The sequence below is a fragment of the Arachis hypogaea genome, chromosome 10, assembly GCF_003086295.3.
Source record: "Arachis hypogaea cultivar Tifrunner chromosome 10, arahy.Tifrunner.gnm2.J5K5, whole genome shotgun sequence".
Taxonomy (NCBI): domain Eukaryota; kingdom Viridiplantae; phylum Streptophyta; class Magnoliopsida; order Fabales; family Fabaceae; genus Arachis; species Arachis hypogaea.
This window is the reverse complement of record NC_092045.1, coordinates 7,787,764-7,805,227: the sequence shown is the minus strand read 5'-3', so window position 1 is coordinate 7,805,227 and position 17,464 is coordinate 7,787,764. Positions and strand designations below refer to the sequence as shown.

Below are 17,464 nucleotides of genomic sequence, written 5' to 3'. Positions count from 1 at the left end.
GGTAGTGGGCGAAAGAAAAATTCAAAGACAAGAAGGAATAGGGTTGAATTATGCTAGTGAACTTTTGAAGGAAGGGGAAGGGTGGGATGTGAGGAAGATTGAAGGGGTTTTTACTGATATTGTCAAAGGAAAAATTCTTAAGACTCCTACAAGAATTTTGAAAAGAGAAGATAGACTTATTTGGCCATATAAAAAGGATGGAAGCTACAGTGTCAAAACTGGATATCACATAGCTAAGAAGGAAAGCCAAGGAAACAGAATGGAAGAAGCTTCATCGAGTATGAATTTGGAAGAATTATGAAAGGAGATATGGAATGTCTAAACTCCCCAAAAGATTAAAAGTTTCATTTGGAGAGCAGCATATAATATAGTACCAATTAATGAAAGGTTGTTTAAAAGGAATATAGTCAAATCCCCTATGTGTCAGATTTGTTTCATGGAGCCTAAGACTATCGAACATACATTGTTACTATGTCCATGGACAAGAGCAGCTTGGTTTGGAAGCCAATGCCAATATTGTCCCTCTTAGGATCACATCACAAGCTTTGGAGAATGGCTTTTACAAAAAATTAGAAGAATTAAGGAGGAAGGGGGAATTGACAAAGAGGAAAGGATAGGAAAGATGATCTTTTTAATATATGAGATATGGAAAATCAGGAACCAAGCCATATTCAACACTAAAGAGATCAATCCTGAGGAAGCTATTATCAAGGCTAGAATAGCAGAAAAACAGCAAAGAGCAACTATAGATCAAGCAGTTCAGAAGCAAACAGATAATAGAAGAATTAAAGTAGGGCGCGCTACCTGGAGACCCCCGCCAAGAAATTGGTTGAAACTGAACATTGATGCAGCCTTCCAGGAAGCTTCTGGTGATGGAGCAACGGCAATAGCTACAAGGGACAGCTTTGGAAGATTTATTGTGAGAAACACAAATAGAATCATAGCTGTATCCAATATTACAATAGAAGCATTAGCAACAAGAAATGCTTTACTTTTGACAAAAAATCTACAGCTAGATATGATACTAATTGAATCTGATTGTTTACCTTTGGTGCAGGCAATTAAATAAAAAGGTAGCCTTCAAGAGATTGATCCGATTTTGCAAGATATCTTTGAACTGCAGAAAATTTTCAACAAATGTGGATTCACCTGGATTCCAAGAGAAGCTAATCAATTAGTACATACCATAGCAAATTTAGCAATTACAAATCAATTGGGTCAAAGGTGGTGCACTGATCTACCACGCACCGTTGCATGCATTCTTCCGAGAGAAGCACAAGTAGCATCACCTGGGCGGCCAAGCCTGGTGTCAGCCTAGAGAAGGAATTCTTACCTCTGCGGTGGAGCTTTATACCGAAGTGAAGCCTGCAGAATGACCTGATTCAAATCTCATTAACAGATTCGCAACTTGATTTCAGATCTTAGCTTAGTCTGGAAGTGGATAACATAATCTTCTCATGGAGGCCATGGATTGGAGTTCACTTCTCAGCCACAACATAACTCCCGTGAAGGAGATGATGAAATTGAAATTGGGTGGACGAGTTGTTTTGGGGTTTGGGTAGGGTTTTTGGGCTTAGCCCATGACAAAAAAAAAGAACTTTTATCTAATATGATTTTTTGTCCAAATCACACTAAGACTCTGACTCATCAGAAAAAAAATCACACTATTTGAAACACCAACATTAAGAATTCAATGTCTAGATAAAAAGGAAAAATGAAAAGAACATAAAAGGCACATAAATGAAATAGGATGTTTTTTTTTTTATGAAGAAAGGGAGCTCAACACACACGATAATGAAGCATGAAAGAATAAAACACAACAAGAAATCACACAATAAATATAAAATAAAAATGATATAATACGTTAACATTTTTTATATTGCCATCAATAACCAAACAAATCAATAATGGGTAGTCTTACATTTTGAAATGCCACAACCATTTAAGTAAAAGAGTTAGATTTGTCAATTCAATACCACTAACAACTATATTCCCTTGGCTTTTTTATTTTTGTATAACTTCTGACTCAACCATTGGCAAACCCAACTAGTAATAAGTAGTAGATCACAACTTAATTTATTATGCTTCAAATAATTTTTTATGGAAAAATTTAGGGACCAGCAATTTTATTGATTTTTGGCCAGCATGTAACCAGCAGAGAAAGGTGAGCTATTAGATGAAATCTCACACCAATCTCACACCATTAAATCATTATTGATGGCTATTTGATGGCTACCAATCACAAAAATTACTGGTCCTAGCATTGCTCATTTTTTATTATTATTATAAATATTATTCGGTTAAAGGAGTCTTTAATTAAATTTAGAGATTTATCATTATCCTAATAATTATAATAATGAGAGAGAGTTCTTTTATAATTTAATCCAAACTATTCTTCTTGGTCATAGAATTATTAAAAAAATATCAATCATCCGATGGACAAAACTAGTATTTAAATTTATAACTCTGTATCAATTAATACAAATATTAATTCCGCTAAATATTGTCCATGAATTTCTTGAATTTTTAAGTACTATTACCAAAAATAGCTTCTCTTGTAACCAATCTAATACCTCTAACCCACAACTCAGCCATTTGCACCCCACCCTCACATACAAAATGCACTTCCTTATTCTTTGTAGTAACCACATGAAAAATTCCTGCTTCATCAACATCAAACTTCTTCCTTCTATTCCACCTAAATCTCTCACTTGCTCCAACCTTAGCATTTTCACAAACCACATTCCTTTTACTTGCTTTTCCCCACCTTAAAATCCCAGCAACCTTAACCATCCTGAGTTGTTTGCTATGCGGTGATCCTTTACCACACTTTGTGTGTTTCTTAACTCTACCACCACACAACACTAACCTTCTAGCTGCCTCATCTAATATCAAACTCTCTGCTTCATTTCCATTTCCATTTTCTCTTGCTAGTGAAAGTGCTGTCTCATGCCTCTCATTCTCAACTTCACATTTGGCTCCAAATGAGATCAAAAGCTTACACATGTCGCCGCGGCAAGCTTTAGCCGCTATCATCAATGGGGTGTATCCTTGTGAATCAAACGAATTCACATCATAATTCCCTTCTTTTAATAGCTTTTGAACAATGTCTATGGCTCCATATCTTGCTGCCCTGTGTAAAGGATTCACCTCATTACAACCTTCAATTTCACTCCCTCTTCTAACCGCGAATTCAAGCATCACCTTTTGAAACGCTTCACCATTTTGGCTAACATCTATGAGGTTAAGTGCTGTCAAACCATACTTGTTTTTAAGCTCAAGTATGTCGGCGCCGGCGTAAAGAAGAAGCCTAAAAGCCTCAACATTACCAATAGCAGCCGCGATCATCGTGGCCGAGAAACCATTTTCATTTTGCTCATTCATATCAATGTTTCCATTCTCAATAAGTCTCTTAACACCCTCTATGTCGTTGGCGCGAGTCGCAAACAACAAAGCAGAAAATCTCGAAGCATTGCTTGATTTAACAACCTTTCCTGATCTAATCACATCAAGGATTACTCTCTGGAACACATTACTCCATTGAACAGAATTCGCTATGGAAGCTAAACAATGACCAGATGAATTCACCAAACCCAAATCAGCACCTGATGATGCTAACTCTCTAAGGCACTTCTCATGCTTGTACCTTACACAAATCATTACTGCAGTGTCACCAGATTTTGTTCTTGAATCCAAGTCACACCCACCTTTAATCAAGCATTGAAGAATGCTGCATGATCCAAGCCTTGCAGCCATGTGAATTGGGTGCACATCCGTCTGCACCGGCGCTTCAACATTCGCGCCATTCTTTACAAGTATGTTAAGAGCTTTCTCATTGTTGCAGATAATGGCATGGTGCAAAAGGGTTCTTCCAATGTGCAATGTGTTTGGGGAAATATGGCTAAGCAGCATCTGCAATATAGAACCAGTGGATTCAAAATATTCCACAGCACACCATGTTATAGGGTATGCTTCGGCTAGACCAACACCAACTCGAAATTCTTCTCCTGTTTCTGTTTCCCATGACCATGCCCCTAGTTTCACCTTCATATCAAGCTTTACACCAACCTGTTTCCATAGTTAAAGAATGAAAAGAAAACAAAAACAAAATCAATATCTGCGTGTAGATGTTGAAAGACAATGTATTTTTTAAATTTATTTTTAAAAAATTTTCTTAATTAAATTGGTCCATTAAAAATTAAAAATTAATCATATTGGTCCTTCAATCACTCCAATAATAATTTCCGTCAACGTGAAATATTTAGTTCACAACATACATGATACTTGATATGTCTAATTGAATATTAACTAAATATGTTTATGAAAATATATTTCTTTTTTTTTTAATTACATAAACTATATTTTCAATATGATTTAGCGATTAAATTGATAAATTTTTAAAATATATTTAGTCAACGTCTAATTAAATATGTTAGGTATGCTATTAATTAATATTTCACATCATTAATTGTTGATCAAAATTATTAATTGAGTAAATGAACCACAAATATAATTAATTAATTGATAATTTTTAAAGAATTAATTTAATTGATAAATTTTTTTAAAAATAAATTTAAAAACAACAATGTTAGGGAACTAACTCTATATAAGCCAAGAATCAGCCAACTGGTAAACCAGAGGCACCGGTGACTTTAATCGGATGTTGCTACACGGATGTTTCTTCTTCTTGTAAATTGGATGGTTTTGGATATAATTTCTATGTTTCATGTGTTACGCATTAATAAAACATAATTAATTATATGGAACTAACTAATGAATGATCAAAGCATCTAGCGTATATTCCCTCATGTTTTGAACGTGGTCAACAATAATTTAAAAAACAAATTAAATTATAAATTAATTATAATTAATTATGTTGTTTTATTCTTGGCTGATTATTAGTTGGTTTCATATACTTTTCCATTTAAAAAATCAACAATGCTAGGGAACCAACTCTATATAAGCCAAGAATCAGCCAACTGGTAACCGGATGTTGCTATTAATAAGCACACGGATGTTTCTTTTTCTTGTAAATCGGATGGTTTTGGATATAATTTCTATGTTTCATGTGTTACGCATTAATAAAACATAATTAATTATATGGAATCAACTAATGAATGATCAAAACATCTGTTCCGTGATTCTCTCCTAACACTAACGTGGTCAACAATAATTTAACAAACAAATTAAATTATAAATTAATAAAACTAATTATAATTAATTATGTTGTTCCATTCTTGGCTGATTATTAGTTGGTTCGTATATTTTTCCTTAAAAAATATCTCAACTTTCAAAAACTAATTTAACCTAAAGTCAAACCGAAGGATACCTGCAACAATAATCTGACAACATCAATCTGCCTGCTAACAACAGCAGCGAACAAAGCATTGCAATCAACATTGGCGTGGAGAAATGGCTTCGAAGATTGCAGCAATGTCCTATCAATTGCGTTCACATCCACTCCATGCTGCAATGCGGAAAAATGTCATTATTTTTGTTATGGATAAATAATCAAACGTTGTTCACTTTCACCATATAATAAAAAGACGAAAATGCTTTTTTTACACTTAAGAAGTTCAGTATGTATCTAGAGAGTTATCATTAGATTAAGTTGAAGAGTTGCTAGTTAAAAATCGTAAAATGATTTCTGTAACACCCTACCACACAGGGTCTTAGGCTTAAGTCGTAAAGCAGAGGTGGCAAGGTATTACGACCTCTAAAAGAAAATGATATCTACATAGATATAGTTGGGTGAAATCATATCTAGGAGCCTTGAAGAACAAGCTAAACAAATTGATAAACAGAAAGATCGTGACACACTCGCATGGATATTCGTAAAACGGATAGGTAAAATCGAAAGATAACTGAACACATATATATACATATCAGAGTTCCAAAACTCAGATAGCAAGCTCCAGACTCGACCTGCGAAGCTAAGGCCGACCAGAGTATATAATTATGTATATATACAACCCAAAATAAAACTCAAACCACAAAATAAACCCCTGTATCTCCAAGTCGACCTCTAGGAGGGACAAAACACAAAATATACATGCGGAGATTCTATAAATATATATACATAGCCTAAAACAAAATATGACAGTCCAAAAGACAGTTCTTCGCTCGTAAGGAGGATACCCAAATGCTCAACGAGGTGTCTCTCGACCTGCATCTGAAAAACAACAACATAGTATGGGATGAGAACCGGAGGTTCTCAGTATGGTAAAGGTGCCCGCATAGTTAATATAAAAGGTCTCGGGAAAGCCAGAGGCATTCCTAGAACTTCGACACTCAGATTTCAGCTTAAGAATTCAACTAAACCGGAAGTTAGGTAAATTGTCTAAGGTATTCTAGTTCTAAATCTAACTTTAACCTAATAATTCACGTTCTGTCTCCTCTAATCCTCCGAATCATTGGTGGAACAATCCTCTCTCCTCACACCTTCGCCAAGAAGGATTTCTCAGAAAACATACACATATAGTTCAAGCAAGAAAAGCACAGGTAGAGAAGCATTTACAGCAAGTAGAACAAGTAGCGGATAAGCAGAATTAAACAGTTAAGCAAACCAAAACAATGCACACTCAAGCAAACAAACAAATGCATATGATGTATGCCTGTCCTATGGCTGATGAGTCTCATCTGTCGGTTATACAGCCAACCCGACAAGTCCTGGTAGTTAACCATTGGACAGTCCCTCTGTGCGCGCATCCCCAAGCTCAATAATATTCCATGGAGTCAAACTCCAAGCTCAATAATATAGTATTCCATGGAGTCGAACTCCAAACTCAATAATATAGTATTTCATGGAGTCGAACTCCAAGCTCAAATATAATATTCAATATTCATATATATGCATGCCCATGGGGGAATCCGGGGAGTTAAAGTGCCCGGTCAGATCTTGCGACAGAGGGTCAACAAATAGTCTCAAATACACAAGCCACATAATAATCTCTTTCCCTTTTAAAATGTTACCTCAAATCAAAACTCCAATTCTTAAAGAAATTTTGGCAATATCTCCTCTAAGACTCAAATTTCTGCCACCCTTCAAGGGTCCCAACTATCAAACCAAACACCTCTCAGTCACTCAAATCATTTCCAGTAACAAATTATCTTATAATCAAACAAATACCAATATTAAATCTTTTTCCAAACCGACCAACTTCAACAGCAAATTATTAACAACAGCTGAACCACACATTTTATACCATATACACAAATCCATCAATTATTCATTCATTTCATTCCTATCTTAAGGTCTTCTAGCCTGAGTTTTCACGTGACATTAAACATTATCTACGAGAAACCAAAACCATACCTTCGTACGAAATCAAAATATTCAAAGCTCTGGAGAAGCTTTCTGACCGAGCTATCGAAGAAGAAAACGTTCAGAATCGTCTTTACCTCCTAAAACTCTCGTTGGCCAAATCCAAAGAAAAGAGGAACTACGTCACCGTCAATTTCCACCGATCAAACATGGTGCCAACGTGTAGAAGAAGAGGATACGAATACTTTTATCGGATTAGATTTTTGATTGGAGTTACGGATTGTAAGAAATCAAAGCCAGAAGTTTGGAGGGATTTACGTTCTCACGCTTCTCTCTCGGTCACTCTTCTCTCTCGCCACTCCTTTCTTCATATACTATATATATGTATATGGCGGCAGATAATCATAACTAGATATTTCATATATGTGTATACACATACAATAGCTTTCCTTAAATGAATGGCCACCGCCTTTTATATATATATATATATATATATATATATATATATATATATATATATATATATATATATATATATATATATATATATACATGCGCATATAATAATAATAATAACAATAAAGCGTAATGATAGTAATGATATATATGTAGCTTAATGTAAAACATAAACCGCCTTTTGTTTTAATACTTTATAATTAATAATGATAATAATATTATAATAATACTAGCAATAGTAATGATAATCATGTAACAATAATAATGATAATCATGTAACAATAATAATAATAATAATAATAATAATAATAATAATAATAATAATAATAATAATAATAAACGTAATAATAGTAATAATAATAGTCACATAGTGAATATAATAACAACAATAAATACATAATACTAGAGAATAAAACTATATAAACTTATAGTACATATAATACTCATGAGAATTATATCCAATGTTTATAATAATAATAATAATAATAATAATAATAATAATAATAATAATTTGATTAAATTTAAATTATTATAAAATCAGTTCAATTACTGATAATAAAAATAATTTTTTAAAAATAAGGAACTCTAGTTTTATAAAATAAATTATAACTTATTTATATTTATATTTTTTAAAATTGAGGGTTGCTACATCTTATCCACCTTATAAAAATTTTCGCCCTCGAAAATTGATATAAAATGGAAGAGACTCATACTAATGTAACTTCCCTTCTTAAACATGTCAAAGAAAAACAGAAAGATTTGACATGTTTAGTTTGCAAATTCAGGATATTCTTATGGCTTAAAAGTCTACGCAAAGCGGAATATACAAGATAAACTCGATGCAGAAAGGTTATAAGGCAGGTTGGTATTGGAACGACGAGTTTATCGCTTCTAATACTCGCTTCATCTAGCTCTCAGGTTCTGCTGATTCTAATGGTGTCACCTTTCGTAATTCAATCGAAACTGGTTCAGCCTCTGACACTAAATCTATCACAACTTACTCTTTCTCTTGACACATAACCGATTATCAATTACAGGTCAACCTATGTCATGTCTCTTCCTCATAACTTACCATCTCTGGGTTTCAGGTAACTGTCCCGCACAACTCTCAACATTTTCGGTTCTTTATATATAACTTAAGTTGTATACTCAAAATAATTCAACCCACTACTGCTACGCCACTCTTATTATTATTCTCCAAGAATTTAGTCACTTATCTAGGCTGACCAATTATCGTTCTGTCTCACCATTCGGAGGTTTTTAGTCGATCGCTCAATTGAAAATCACAAGGCTCACAACTCGGTAATGTACTACAATGAATGCTACGTGCTATTTACTACGCAAGGCAGTCGAAAATTTCGATTATCAGTGCGTGATTACCTCTAATCGAAGTATCTGCGGTTCCAGCACCATCCGCTGTCATAGTGAACACGCGTCCCTGATGTTGTGCCTTTCCAGCTTCTTGATTCTTCTTCTTTTCTGGACAATTCCAAGACAAATGCCCAACTTCACCACAGTAATAGCATACACCTAAACCAGCCCTGCACGGAGTATTCGGGTGGTACTTTCCACACCTCCTACAAGTTAAATCATTCGGTGGGGTCTGAGCTTGCTTTCCTTTGCCTCTTCCCTGGCTATTATTATTACTGAATCTCTGGAAGTTATTCTGACCCAAATGTGGTTGTGGGGTGTAACCGCCTCGCTTAAAATCTTGTCCTCTAGGGGCGAAGTTCCTTCCCTGATCTCTCCTAACAAAAATTTGCTGATCACTCTTATCTGATGTCGCCTTTCTCAGACAATCCTCAGCAACTCTACTTTTGTTTACCAGTTCTGAAAACACTCTGATCTCCATTGGTGCAACGAAGCTCAGAATATCACTTCGAAGACCTCCCTCATACTTAATACATTTCCACTCAGCAAAATCATCAGGCGCACCTTGACAAATACGAGAAAAGCGACATAACTCCTCAAACCTGCTAGTATACTCAGCAACAGTCATCTGTCCCTGCTTTAACTGCATCAATTCAAGTTCTTTGGCATTTCTGGCTGAATTAGGAAAGTATTTCTTATAGAACTCTGTTCGAAAAACCTCCCAAGGAATCACAGCGCCATCTGGCTGCAGGATACGTTGTGTCCCCTGCCACCAATGCTGAGCCTCACCCTGCAGCTGATAAGTTCCAAACTCAACCCATTGCTCCTCAGGAACCTGCTGAGCCTGCAGTGCCCGTTCCATAGCTTGAATCCAATTAACTGCATCTGTGGGATTTGAGGTTCCCCTAAAGGTCGGAGGGTGAACTTTCAGAAATGTAGCAAGTGTCATGGGACCATCCTCATCATTATTGTTTCCGTGATTACCCTGGTTTATCTGATTACCCAGTGCCTCGGCTGTCGCCTGCATAGCCGCAGCCATATTTCCCAGGGCAGCCATGAAGTCTACTGGATCATTCCCTGCCAGGCCAGGAGTAAAAGTGCCTATCCTACCTCTACCTCGGCCGCGACCGCGTCCGTGAGTCGACATCTGGTCCCTTCACACACCAAACAAGTGATATTAAGTTGATCAGTCTCAATATCGCAAGTCTAATGCTTCAAGTTCCAAATGCATGCTCATGAACGTTTATGCCACATATATCAATCAGATATCCTAATAGCACATACACACACCCAGAGTATGCCCAGAAGCATAATCAGTCCATCCCTCAGGCTCTATAGGAACGAACTGCTCTGATACCATAATGTAACACCCTACCACACAGGGCCTTACGCTTAAGTCGTAAAGCAGAGGTGGCAAGGTATTACGACCTCTAAAAGAAAATGATATCTACATAGATATAGTTGGGTGAAATCATATCTAGGAGCCTTGAAGAACAAGCTAAACAAATTGATAAACAGAAAGATCGTGACACACTCGCATGGATATTCGTAAAACGGATAGGTAAAATCGAAAGATAACTGAACACATATATATACATATCAGAGTTCCAAAACTCAGATAGCAAGCTCCAGACTCGACCTGCGAAGCTAAGGCCGACCAGAGTATATAATTATGTATATATACAACCCAAAATAAAACTCAAACCACAAAATAAACCCCTGTATCTCCAAGTCGACCTCTAGGAGGGACAAAACACAAAATATACATGCGGAGATTCTATAAATATATATACATAGCCTAAAACAAAATATGACAGTCCAAAAGACAGTTCTTCGCTCGTAAGGAGGATACCCAAATGCTCAACGAGGTGTCTCTCGACCTGCATCTGAAAAACAACAACATAGTATGGGATGAGAACCGGAGGTTCTTAGTATGGTAAAGGTGCCCGCATAGTTAATATAAAAGGTCTCGGGAAAGCCAGAGGCATTCCTAGAACTTCGACACTCAGATTTCAGCTTAAGAATTCAACTAAACCGGAAGTTAGGTAAATTGTCTAAGGTATTCTAGTTCTAAATCTAACTTTAACCTAATAATTCACGTTCTGTCTCCTCTAATCCTCCGAATCATTGGTGGAACAATCCTCTCTCCTCACACCTTCGCCAAGAAGGATTTCTCAGAAAACATACACATATAGTTCAAGCAAGAAAAGCACAGGTAGAGAAGCATTTACAGCAAGTAGAACAAGTAGCGGATAAGCAGAATTAAACAGTTAAGCAAACCAAAACAATGCACACTCAAGCAAACAAACAAATGCATATGATGTATGCCTGTCCTATGGCTGATGAGTCTCATCTGTCGGTTATACAGCCAACCCGACAAGTCCTGGTAGTTAACCATTGGACAGTCCCTCTGTGCGCGCATCCCCAAGCTCAATAATATTCCATGGAGTCAAACTCCAAGCTCAATAATATAGTATTCCATGGAGTCGAACTCCAAGCTCAATAATATAGTATTTCATGGAGTCGAACTCCAAGCTCAAATATAATATTCAATATTCATATATATGCATGCCCATGGGGGAATCCGGGGAGTTAAAGTGCCCGGTCACATCTTGCGACAGAGGGTCAACAAATAGTCTCAAATACACAAGCCACATAATAATCTCTTTCCCTTTTAAAATGTTACCTCAAATCAAAACTCCAATTCTTAAAGAAATTTTGGCAATATCTCCTCTAAGACTCAAATTTCTGCCACCCTTCAAGGGTCCCAACTATCAAACCAAACACCTCTCAGTCACTCAAATCATTTCCAGTAACAAATTATCTTATAATCAAACAAATACCAATATTAAATCTTTTTCCAAACCGACCAACTTCAACAGCAAATTATTAACAACAGCTGAACCACTCATTTTATACCATATACACAAATCCATCAATTATTCATTCATTTCATTCCTATCTTAAGGTCTTCTAGCCTGAGTTTTCACGTGACATTAAACATTATCTACGAGAAACCAAAACCATACCTTCGTACGGAATCAAAATATTCAAAGCTCTGGAGAAACTTTCTGACCGAGCTATCGAAGAAGAAAACGTTCAGAATCGTCTTTACCTCCTAAAACTCTCGTTGGCCAAATCCAAAGAAAAGAGGAACTACGTCACCGTCAATTTCCACCGATCAAACATGGTGCCAACGTGTAGAAGAAGAGGATATGAATACTTTTATCGGATTAGATTTTTTATTGGAGTTACGGATTGTAAGAAATCAAAGCCAGAAGTTTGGAGGGATTTACGTTCTCACGCTTCTCTCTCGGTCACTCTTCTCTCTCGCCACTCCTTTCTTCATATACTATATATATGTATATGGCGGCAGATAATCATAACTAGATATTTCATATATGTGTATACACATACAATAGCTTTCCTTAAATGAATGGCCACCGCCTTATATATATACACACATGCGCATATAATAATAATAATAACAATAATAATATATGCAATCATAATGCGTAATGATAGTAATGATATATATGTAGCTTAATGTAAAACATAAACCGCCTTTTGTTTTCATACTTTATAATTAATAATAATAATAATAATAATAATAATAATAATAATAATAATAATAATAATAATAAACGTAATAATAGTAATAATAATAGTCACATAGTGAATATAATAACAACAATAAATACATAATACTAGAGAATAAAACTATATAAACTTATAGTACATATAATACTCATGAGAATTATATCCAATGTTTATAATAATAATAATAATTTGATTAAATTTAAATTATTATAAAATCAGTTCAATTACTGATAATAAAAATAATTTTTTAAAAATAAGGAACTCTAGTTTTATAAAATAAATTATAATTTATTTATATTTATATTTTTTAAAATTGAGGGTTGCTACAATTTCACATGTTTAAATAAATTATTAATTAATAATTTTTAATTAACAACTTTATATAAAAATAATTATATATAAATTTTTACTATAAATTAAATTATAGACTCTATTTATTTCTCACATGTCATTCCAAAATTTTAAAGTTCACCATCATTTTTAAAAAAGTAATTATTTCACTCTTATTTTTAATAATGTCATTTTAAATATAATTAAAAATTAGAAAAGATTGGAACAGTAAATCAATCAAGCTCTATAATTTAACGCAGAATTTAAAAAATTAGAAAAATACTACACGTATAAATTTTTTTTTATACAAAACAACTTTAATTAAGTTGAACAATAAAATTTAGATGAGTAAAAATAATGAGATAATTTTTACTGAAAAAAAATTGTACATTAGTACATGTAACATTCCTCCACAAAATAATGGGTGTTTTTACCTTGATGAGAACGTCAACAACATCAACGAAGCCTCTGGAAGAAGCAGAGACAAGAGCATGAACAGCAACATGAGGACGAATCATGTGTGTCTGCATGAGAAGTTCACTAAACCTGGCACGTCCCATGTAGCTTGTTTCCATCAAAGCCTCCTCACATGCATGTTGTGATGCCCCGCCATTGATGAGCACCTCCAACACTTTTAGATGCCCTTCCCTCACCGTCGCCGTCGTCGCGTACCCGCGAAATACTCTCGTGTTTATGTCTCCTCCGACACTCTGTCCAATTCAAAATGTCCCAATTCTGTTATCAATCAATCAAGTCATATACAAGATTGAAAAATAAGATTCAGTTATTTGTAATCAGTGTAATTAAGTATTTTTTTAATATTGTTTATGAATCTATTAAATTTTAAATTTTTACTTAAAATGATAAAGTATGATTTTTTGTCCTTAAATATTTTTTATTTCATATTTTCTTTGTCTCACTTATAAAATAAAATAATAAAAAATTACATTTTATTTTTTAAAATAAAATTTAAAATTTAAAATATCTAAATCTTATTAAATTCTTAAAACAATTGACTAAAAACTAAATCTTAAATCACAAATAGCATTTTTTTATTCATTTTTCGAGTCAATTCATAATTATTTTTGAAGCAAATAACCGTTTTGACCCTATAACATTATAATTTTAATAAAATAAATATAAAAAATATAAATGATAAAATAATCTGAAAATATATTTTATTAGACAAATTAAACGAATTATTTAGTCAATTTACTAACATATTTATATACATTTAATTTATTTTTATCAAATAAAATATATCTTTGACAGAATTATTTTGTTATTTGTATTTATTGAAGTTCATTTTGTAAAAATACAAAATAGCTATTTACTTATACATATAAAACAAAAGTAAGTTAAAAAAAAAAAGAGGAAGTTTACATTGAAAAAAAAAGAGAATCTCAGGCATTTACATATATAACAAAGAGTTTAAATTTCTCGATTAAAATACAAAGAAATTGATACCCAGATCACACTCTTTGATCAATGAGGTTCTAATAATTGAGAAAAAAAAAAGGGTTTGAAACATGAACAATTTGATTGTTGCTGCATTCATGTGTTGGGACAAATAATGTATTTCACATTGAATGCACTTGTTTTACAAATATATGTTTCTCATATCTAATAATTGCCTCTAAGTTTTTAAAAAATATTAGAGTAAATATTTAATTTATTACTTCATGTTTATTTTTACAAAAGACTACCAAATCCTTTACCAAATATAAATAATAAAAATATTCATAATAATTTATTTTTTAAGAAATATGGAGTCCTTTTAAACAAAGACGATATCTTTTTTTATTGAAAAAATAACTATGGTATCCTTCAAAACAATTTTATTTTTATTTATTTTAAAAAATGACATATTTGTCTCAAAATAAATAATTAAAATCACTTTATCATTTTTTAGAAGATGTAATCCTGCTTAATTCGAGTTAAATAATATCCACCCATCAAATTATTAAAAGAATATTATATAAATATAAAAACAATTAATTATCAAATTTATCGATTATATTAAATATAGGAAAAGTCTAGGGGGCCAGCAGTTTTATTGAATTTTGGCCAGCATATAACCAGCAAAGGAAGGTGAGCCATTGGATGAAATCTCATACCAATCTCACACCATCAAATCATCATTGATGGCTAGTTGATGACTAACAATCACAAAAATTGCTGGCCCCCTAGCATTGCTCTTAAATATATATTGTTTAATTTATTTTTAATATATATTTTATATTTTATATTGATTTATTAAAAAAATTATACAGGCAGCATATTCAACAATCAAGAAAAGAGGAGAATAGAATTATAACTCAAGTGACACAATCTATCCATACTCAATTAAGAGGTTGTAGATTTAAATTCTTTCGTATAAAAAAAAAAGAAAAGGAGAAGAGAGAACTGAAATATTAACTACCAAAAGCTTCCTGAGTAGAGTCAAGTTGTTAGAATGCGCGGCAAGGAACAGAGCAGTAACCTCCGTCTTGAACTCCTCGTACACCGATTTAACTCGGTGAGCCGACTCGTCGTTCAGCACGATCTCCGTCCTTTTGGACTTAAACGACACCGTTCCCACGAAGTTCACGTCCACGTAGAGATTCGCCATTAGCTCCAACGCAGTGTCGTTTTTTCCGTAATGAACAGCATCAACCAGCCTCTGCGACACTTGTCTCTCATAATCAATCGGAAAAACCTGTTTCCGTACCGATCCAGAATTCACCAACATAATCATATACTTCCCTTTTTCTGTGTTGTGTTGTTGAAAACTGTTCCTATAAGATTTTACGGTGTGATGAGTACAGGTTTTTTATTTTTTTATTTTTTTGTGATTGACAATGAATAAAAGGAGCAAGAGAATGGGCAGAAGGGAAGCATCGTTATATATAATTATGTATAGGAACTAGGAAGTGACCAAACCCTGATTTTGTAAAATAATACAAATTAGGAAGAAGATTATATAATCCAGTTTTGCATGGTAAATGCCAACTGGCGTCGTTGAAAGTAACTGACCATTTTGTCTTAGAAAGTACATCCATAGTTTGAGGAATATTGGTGAATATTCTTATGATAACATAATGACATTGTAATTCATTATATGGTATGATATATTTTACTGACGAGTACTGCTAGAGAGTCAATGGTCTAAGTGTATAATGTGTATAATAAGTTATTGAGTTACAAAATGAACATCATCTATACTATCCAGAATAATCATCCGAGTATAATAAAAATCTCAAGTCATGAAACTACTCATCCCAAAAACTTAAACTAATTTTGGGGTTTTGATGAAAAAAGGTAACACTAATGGTTATATCTTTAATAATCTCTAAACCTCAATTGTACACATTGTACAAATATTCCATTGGCTCCCTATACTTTCTATTTACTAAATATGTTTTGGCTGAAGTATCTAACGATTTATAATACTTCTTCATATTGTGATCTAAAATGATACCATGATTTAAAATTGTTAACACAATCTCTTTAAAACTAAAGAGACCCAACCATAGGAGTCTAGATAGGAGCACGAATCTGTGGGATCTGTTCAGGACATGAGTTCTATGATTTGAGTTCAATCCGACTTGTATGACAAATAAAACATTGTCAATCGCTACCTCATATATTAATTTTCAGCTTACTCACTATTACAATGTGGAATAATTTTTCAACATTAGGGGAGAAACTATCCACTACTATAAGTGAAGAGATACAAGAATGGTGGCGAAGTTATCACCTCTCTATAAATACTTCATTAATCTCATATATTTCTCAATTTCAATTTACTTAATCCTATTTTAAACTCTTGCTAAATTAGGTATTAAAATCTTTTACATGTACCCCCAACTATCATCCAAGTGAGGACGTCGAACAATCCACCATTTCAACGAGCAAACAGAATATGAAACCGTTCTTGCCGGACTTTGGATGGCCGAAGAAGTTGGAGCATCGAAAATACTTGTGTTTAGCAACTCTTAGGTAATAACTTCCCAAATAAATGGTGATTATCATGCCAATGATACGAATATGAAGATATACCTGCTCTTCATTTTTTCTTTCACTGCATTTCTCTGTAATTATGACTACATACTTGTACTTGTGATTGTTATTCTGCTATATGATTGTGTTTTGTACTTGTTTGCTTGACTTACTGATGTAACTGTACGAATTCCTAGATTAAGATTGTGAAATCCCTTAGTTTTCCTGCTTAGTAACCTACTGAGAATCTTAAATTCTCACCCCCTTCCTTCCTATGTTCTGTAAATGGGGACATACATGATCTTCTTTGAGTACCCAACCTTTGGGTAGTATATCGACCCAATGATGAGAGGTACAGTAATTTGTAGGTGGTCCACACACACGTACCTACTACCTCCTAACCAACCTTTTGCACATCCTCTTCTTGGCCTAAGTTCGAGCCGGACATACCTTACAATTTCT

At 33.7% G+C, this 17,464-nt stretch overlaps 1 protein-coding gene and 1 long non-coding RNA gene across 2 annotated transcripts; both read right to left on the bottom strand.

Annotated features, from left to right (window-relative positions):
- Positions 1 to 2,436: 2,436 nt before the first annotated feature.
- LOC112715036 (uncharacterized) lies at positions 2,437 to 17,450 on the bottom strand. The gene is made up of 5 exons (XM_072204076.1): positions 17,409 to 17,450; positions 15,444 to 15,719; positions 13,456 to 13,731; positions 5,330 to 5,467; positions 2,437 to 4,068 (listed from the first exon to the last, which is right to left on the bottom strand). Exons 1-5 carry the CDS (start codon positions 17,448 to 17,450, stop codon positions 2,527 to 2,529), a joined length of 2,274 nt encoding a protein of 757 aa, XP_072060177.1. The 3' UTR covers positions 2,437 to 2,526.
- LOC140175801 (uncharacterized) lies at positions 5,849 to 7,731 on the bottom strand. Its single transcript, XR_011866419.1, has 2 exons — positions 7,402 to 7,731; positions 5,849 to 6,172 (listed from the first exon to the last, which is right to left on the bottom strand). It is a non-coding gene; the product is annotated as an uncharacterized lncRNA (long non-coding RNA).
- Positions 17,451 to 17,464: the final 14 nt, after the last annotated feature.

Excerpts from the sequence above, each read along its gene's own strand:
- LOC112715036 (XM_072204076.1), bottom strand. The coding sequence starts at position 17,450 with ATGTCCGGCTCGAACTTAGGCCAAGAAGAGGATGTGCAAAAG. Across the intron at positions 13,732-15,443 it reads CTCTACTCAGGAAGCTTTTG|AGTGTCGGAGGAGACATAAA; the intron begins GTAGTTAATATT and ends TGAATTGGACAG. Across the intron at positions 4,069-5,329 it reads TTGTCAGATTATTGTTGCAG|GTTGGTGTAAAGCTTGATAT; the intron begins GTATCCTTCGGT and ends CTATGGAAACAG.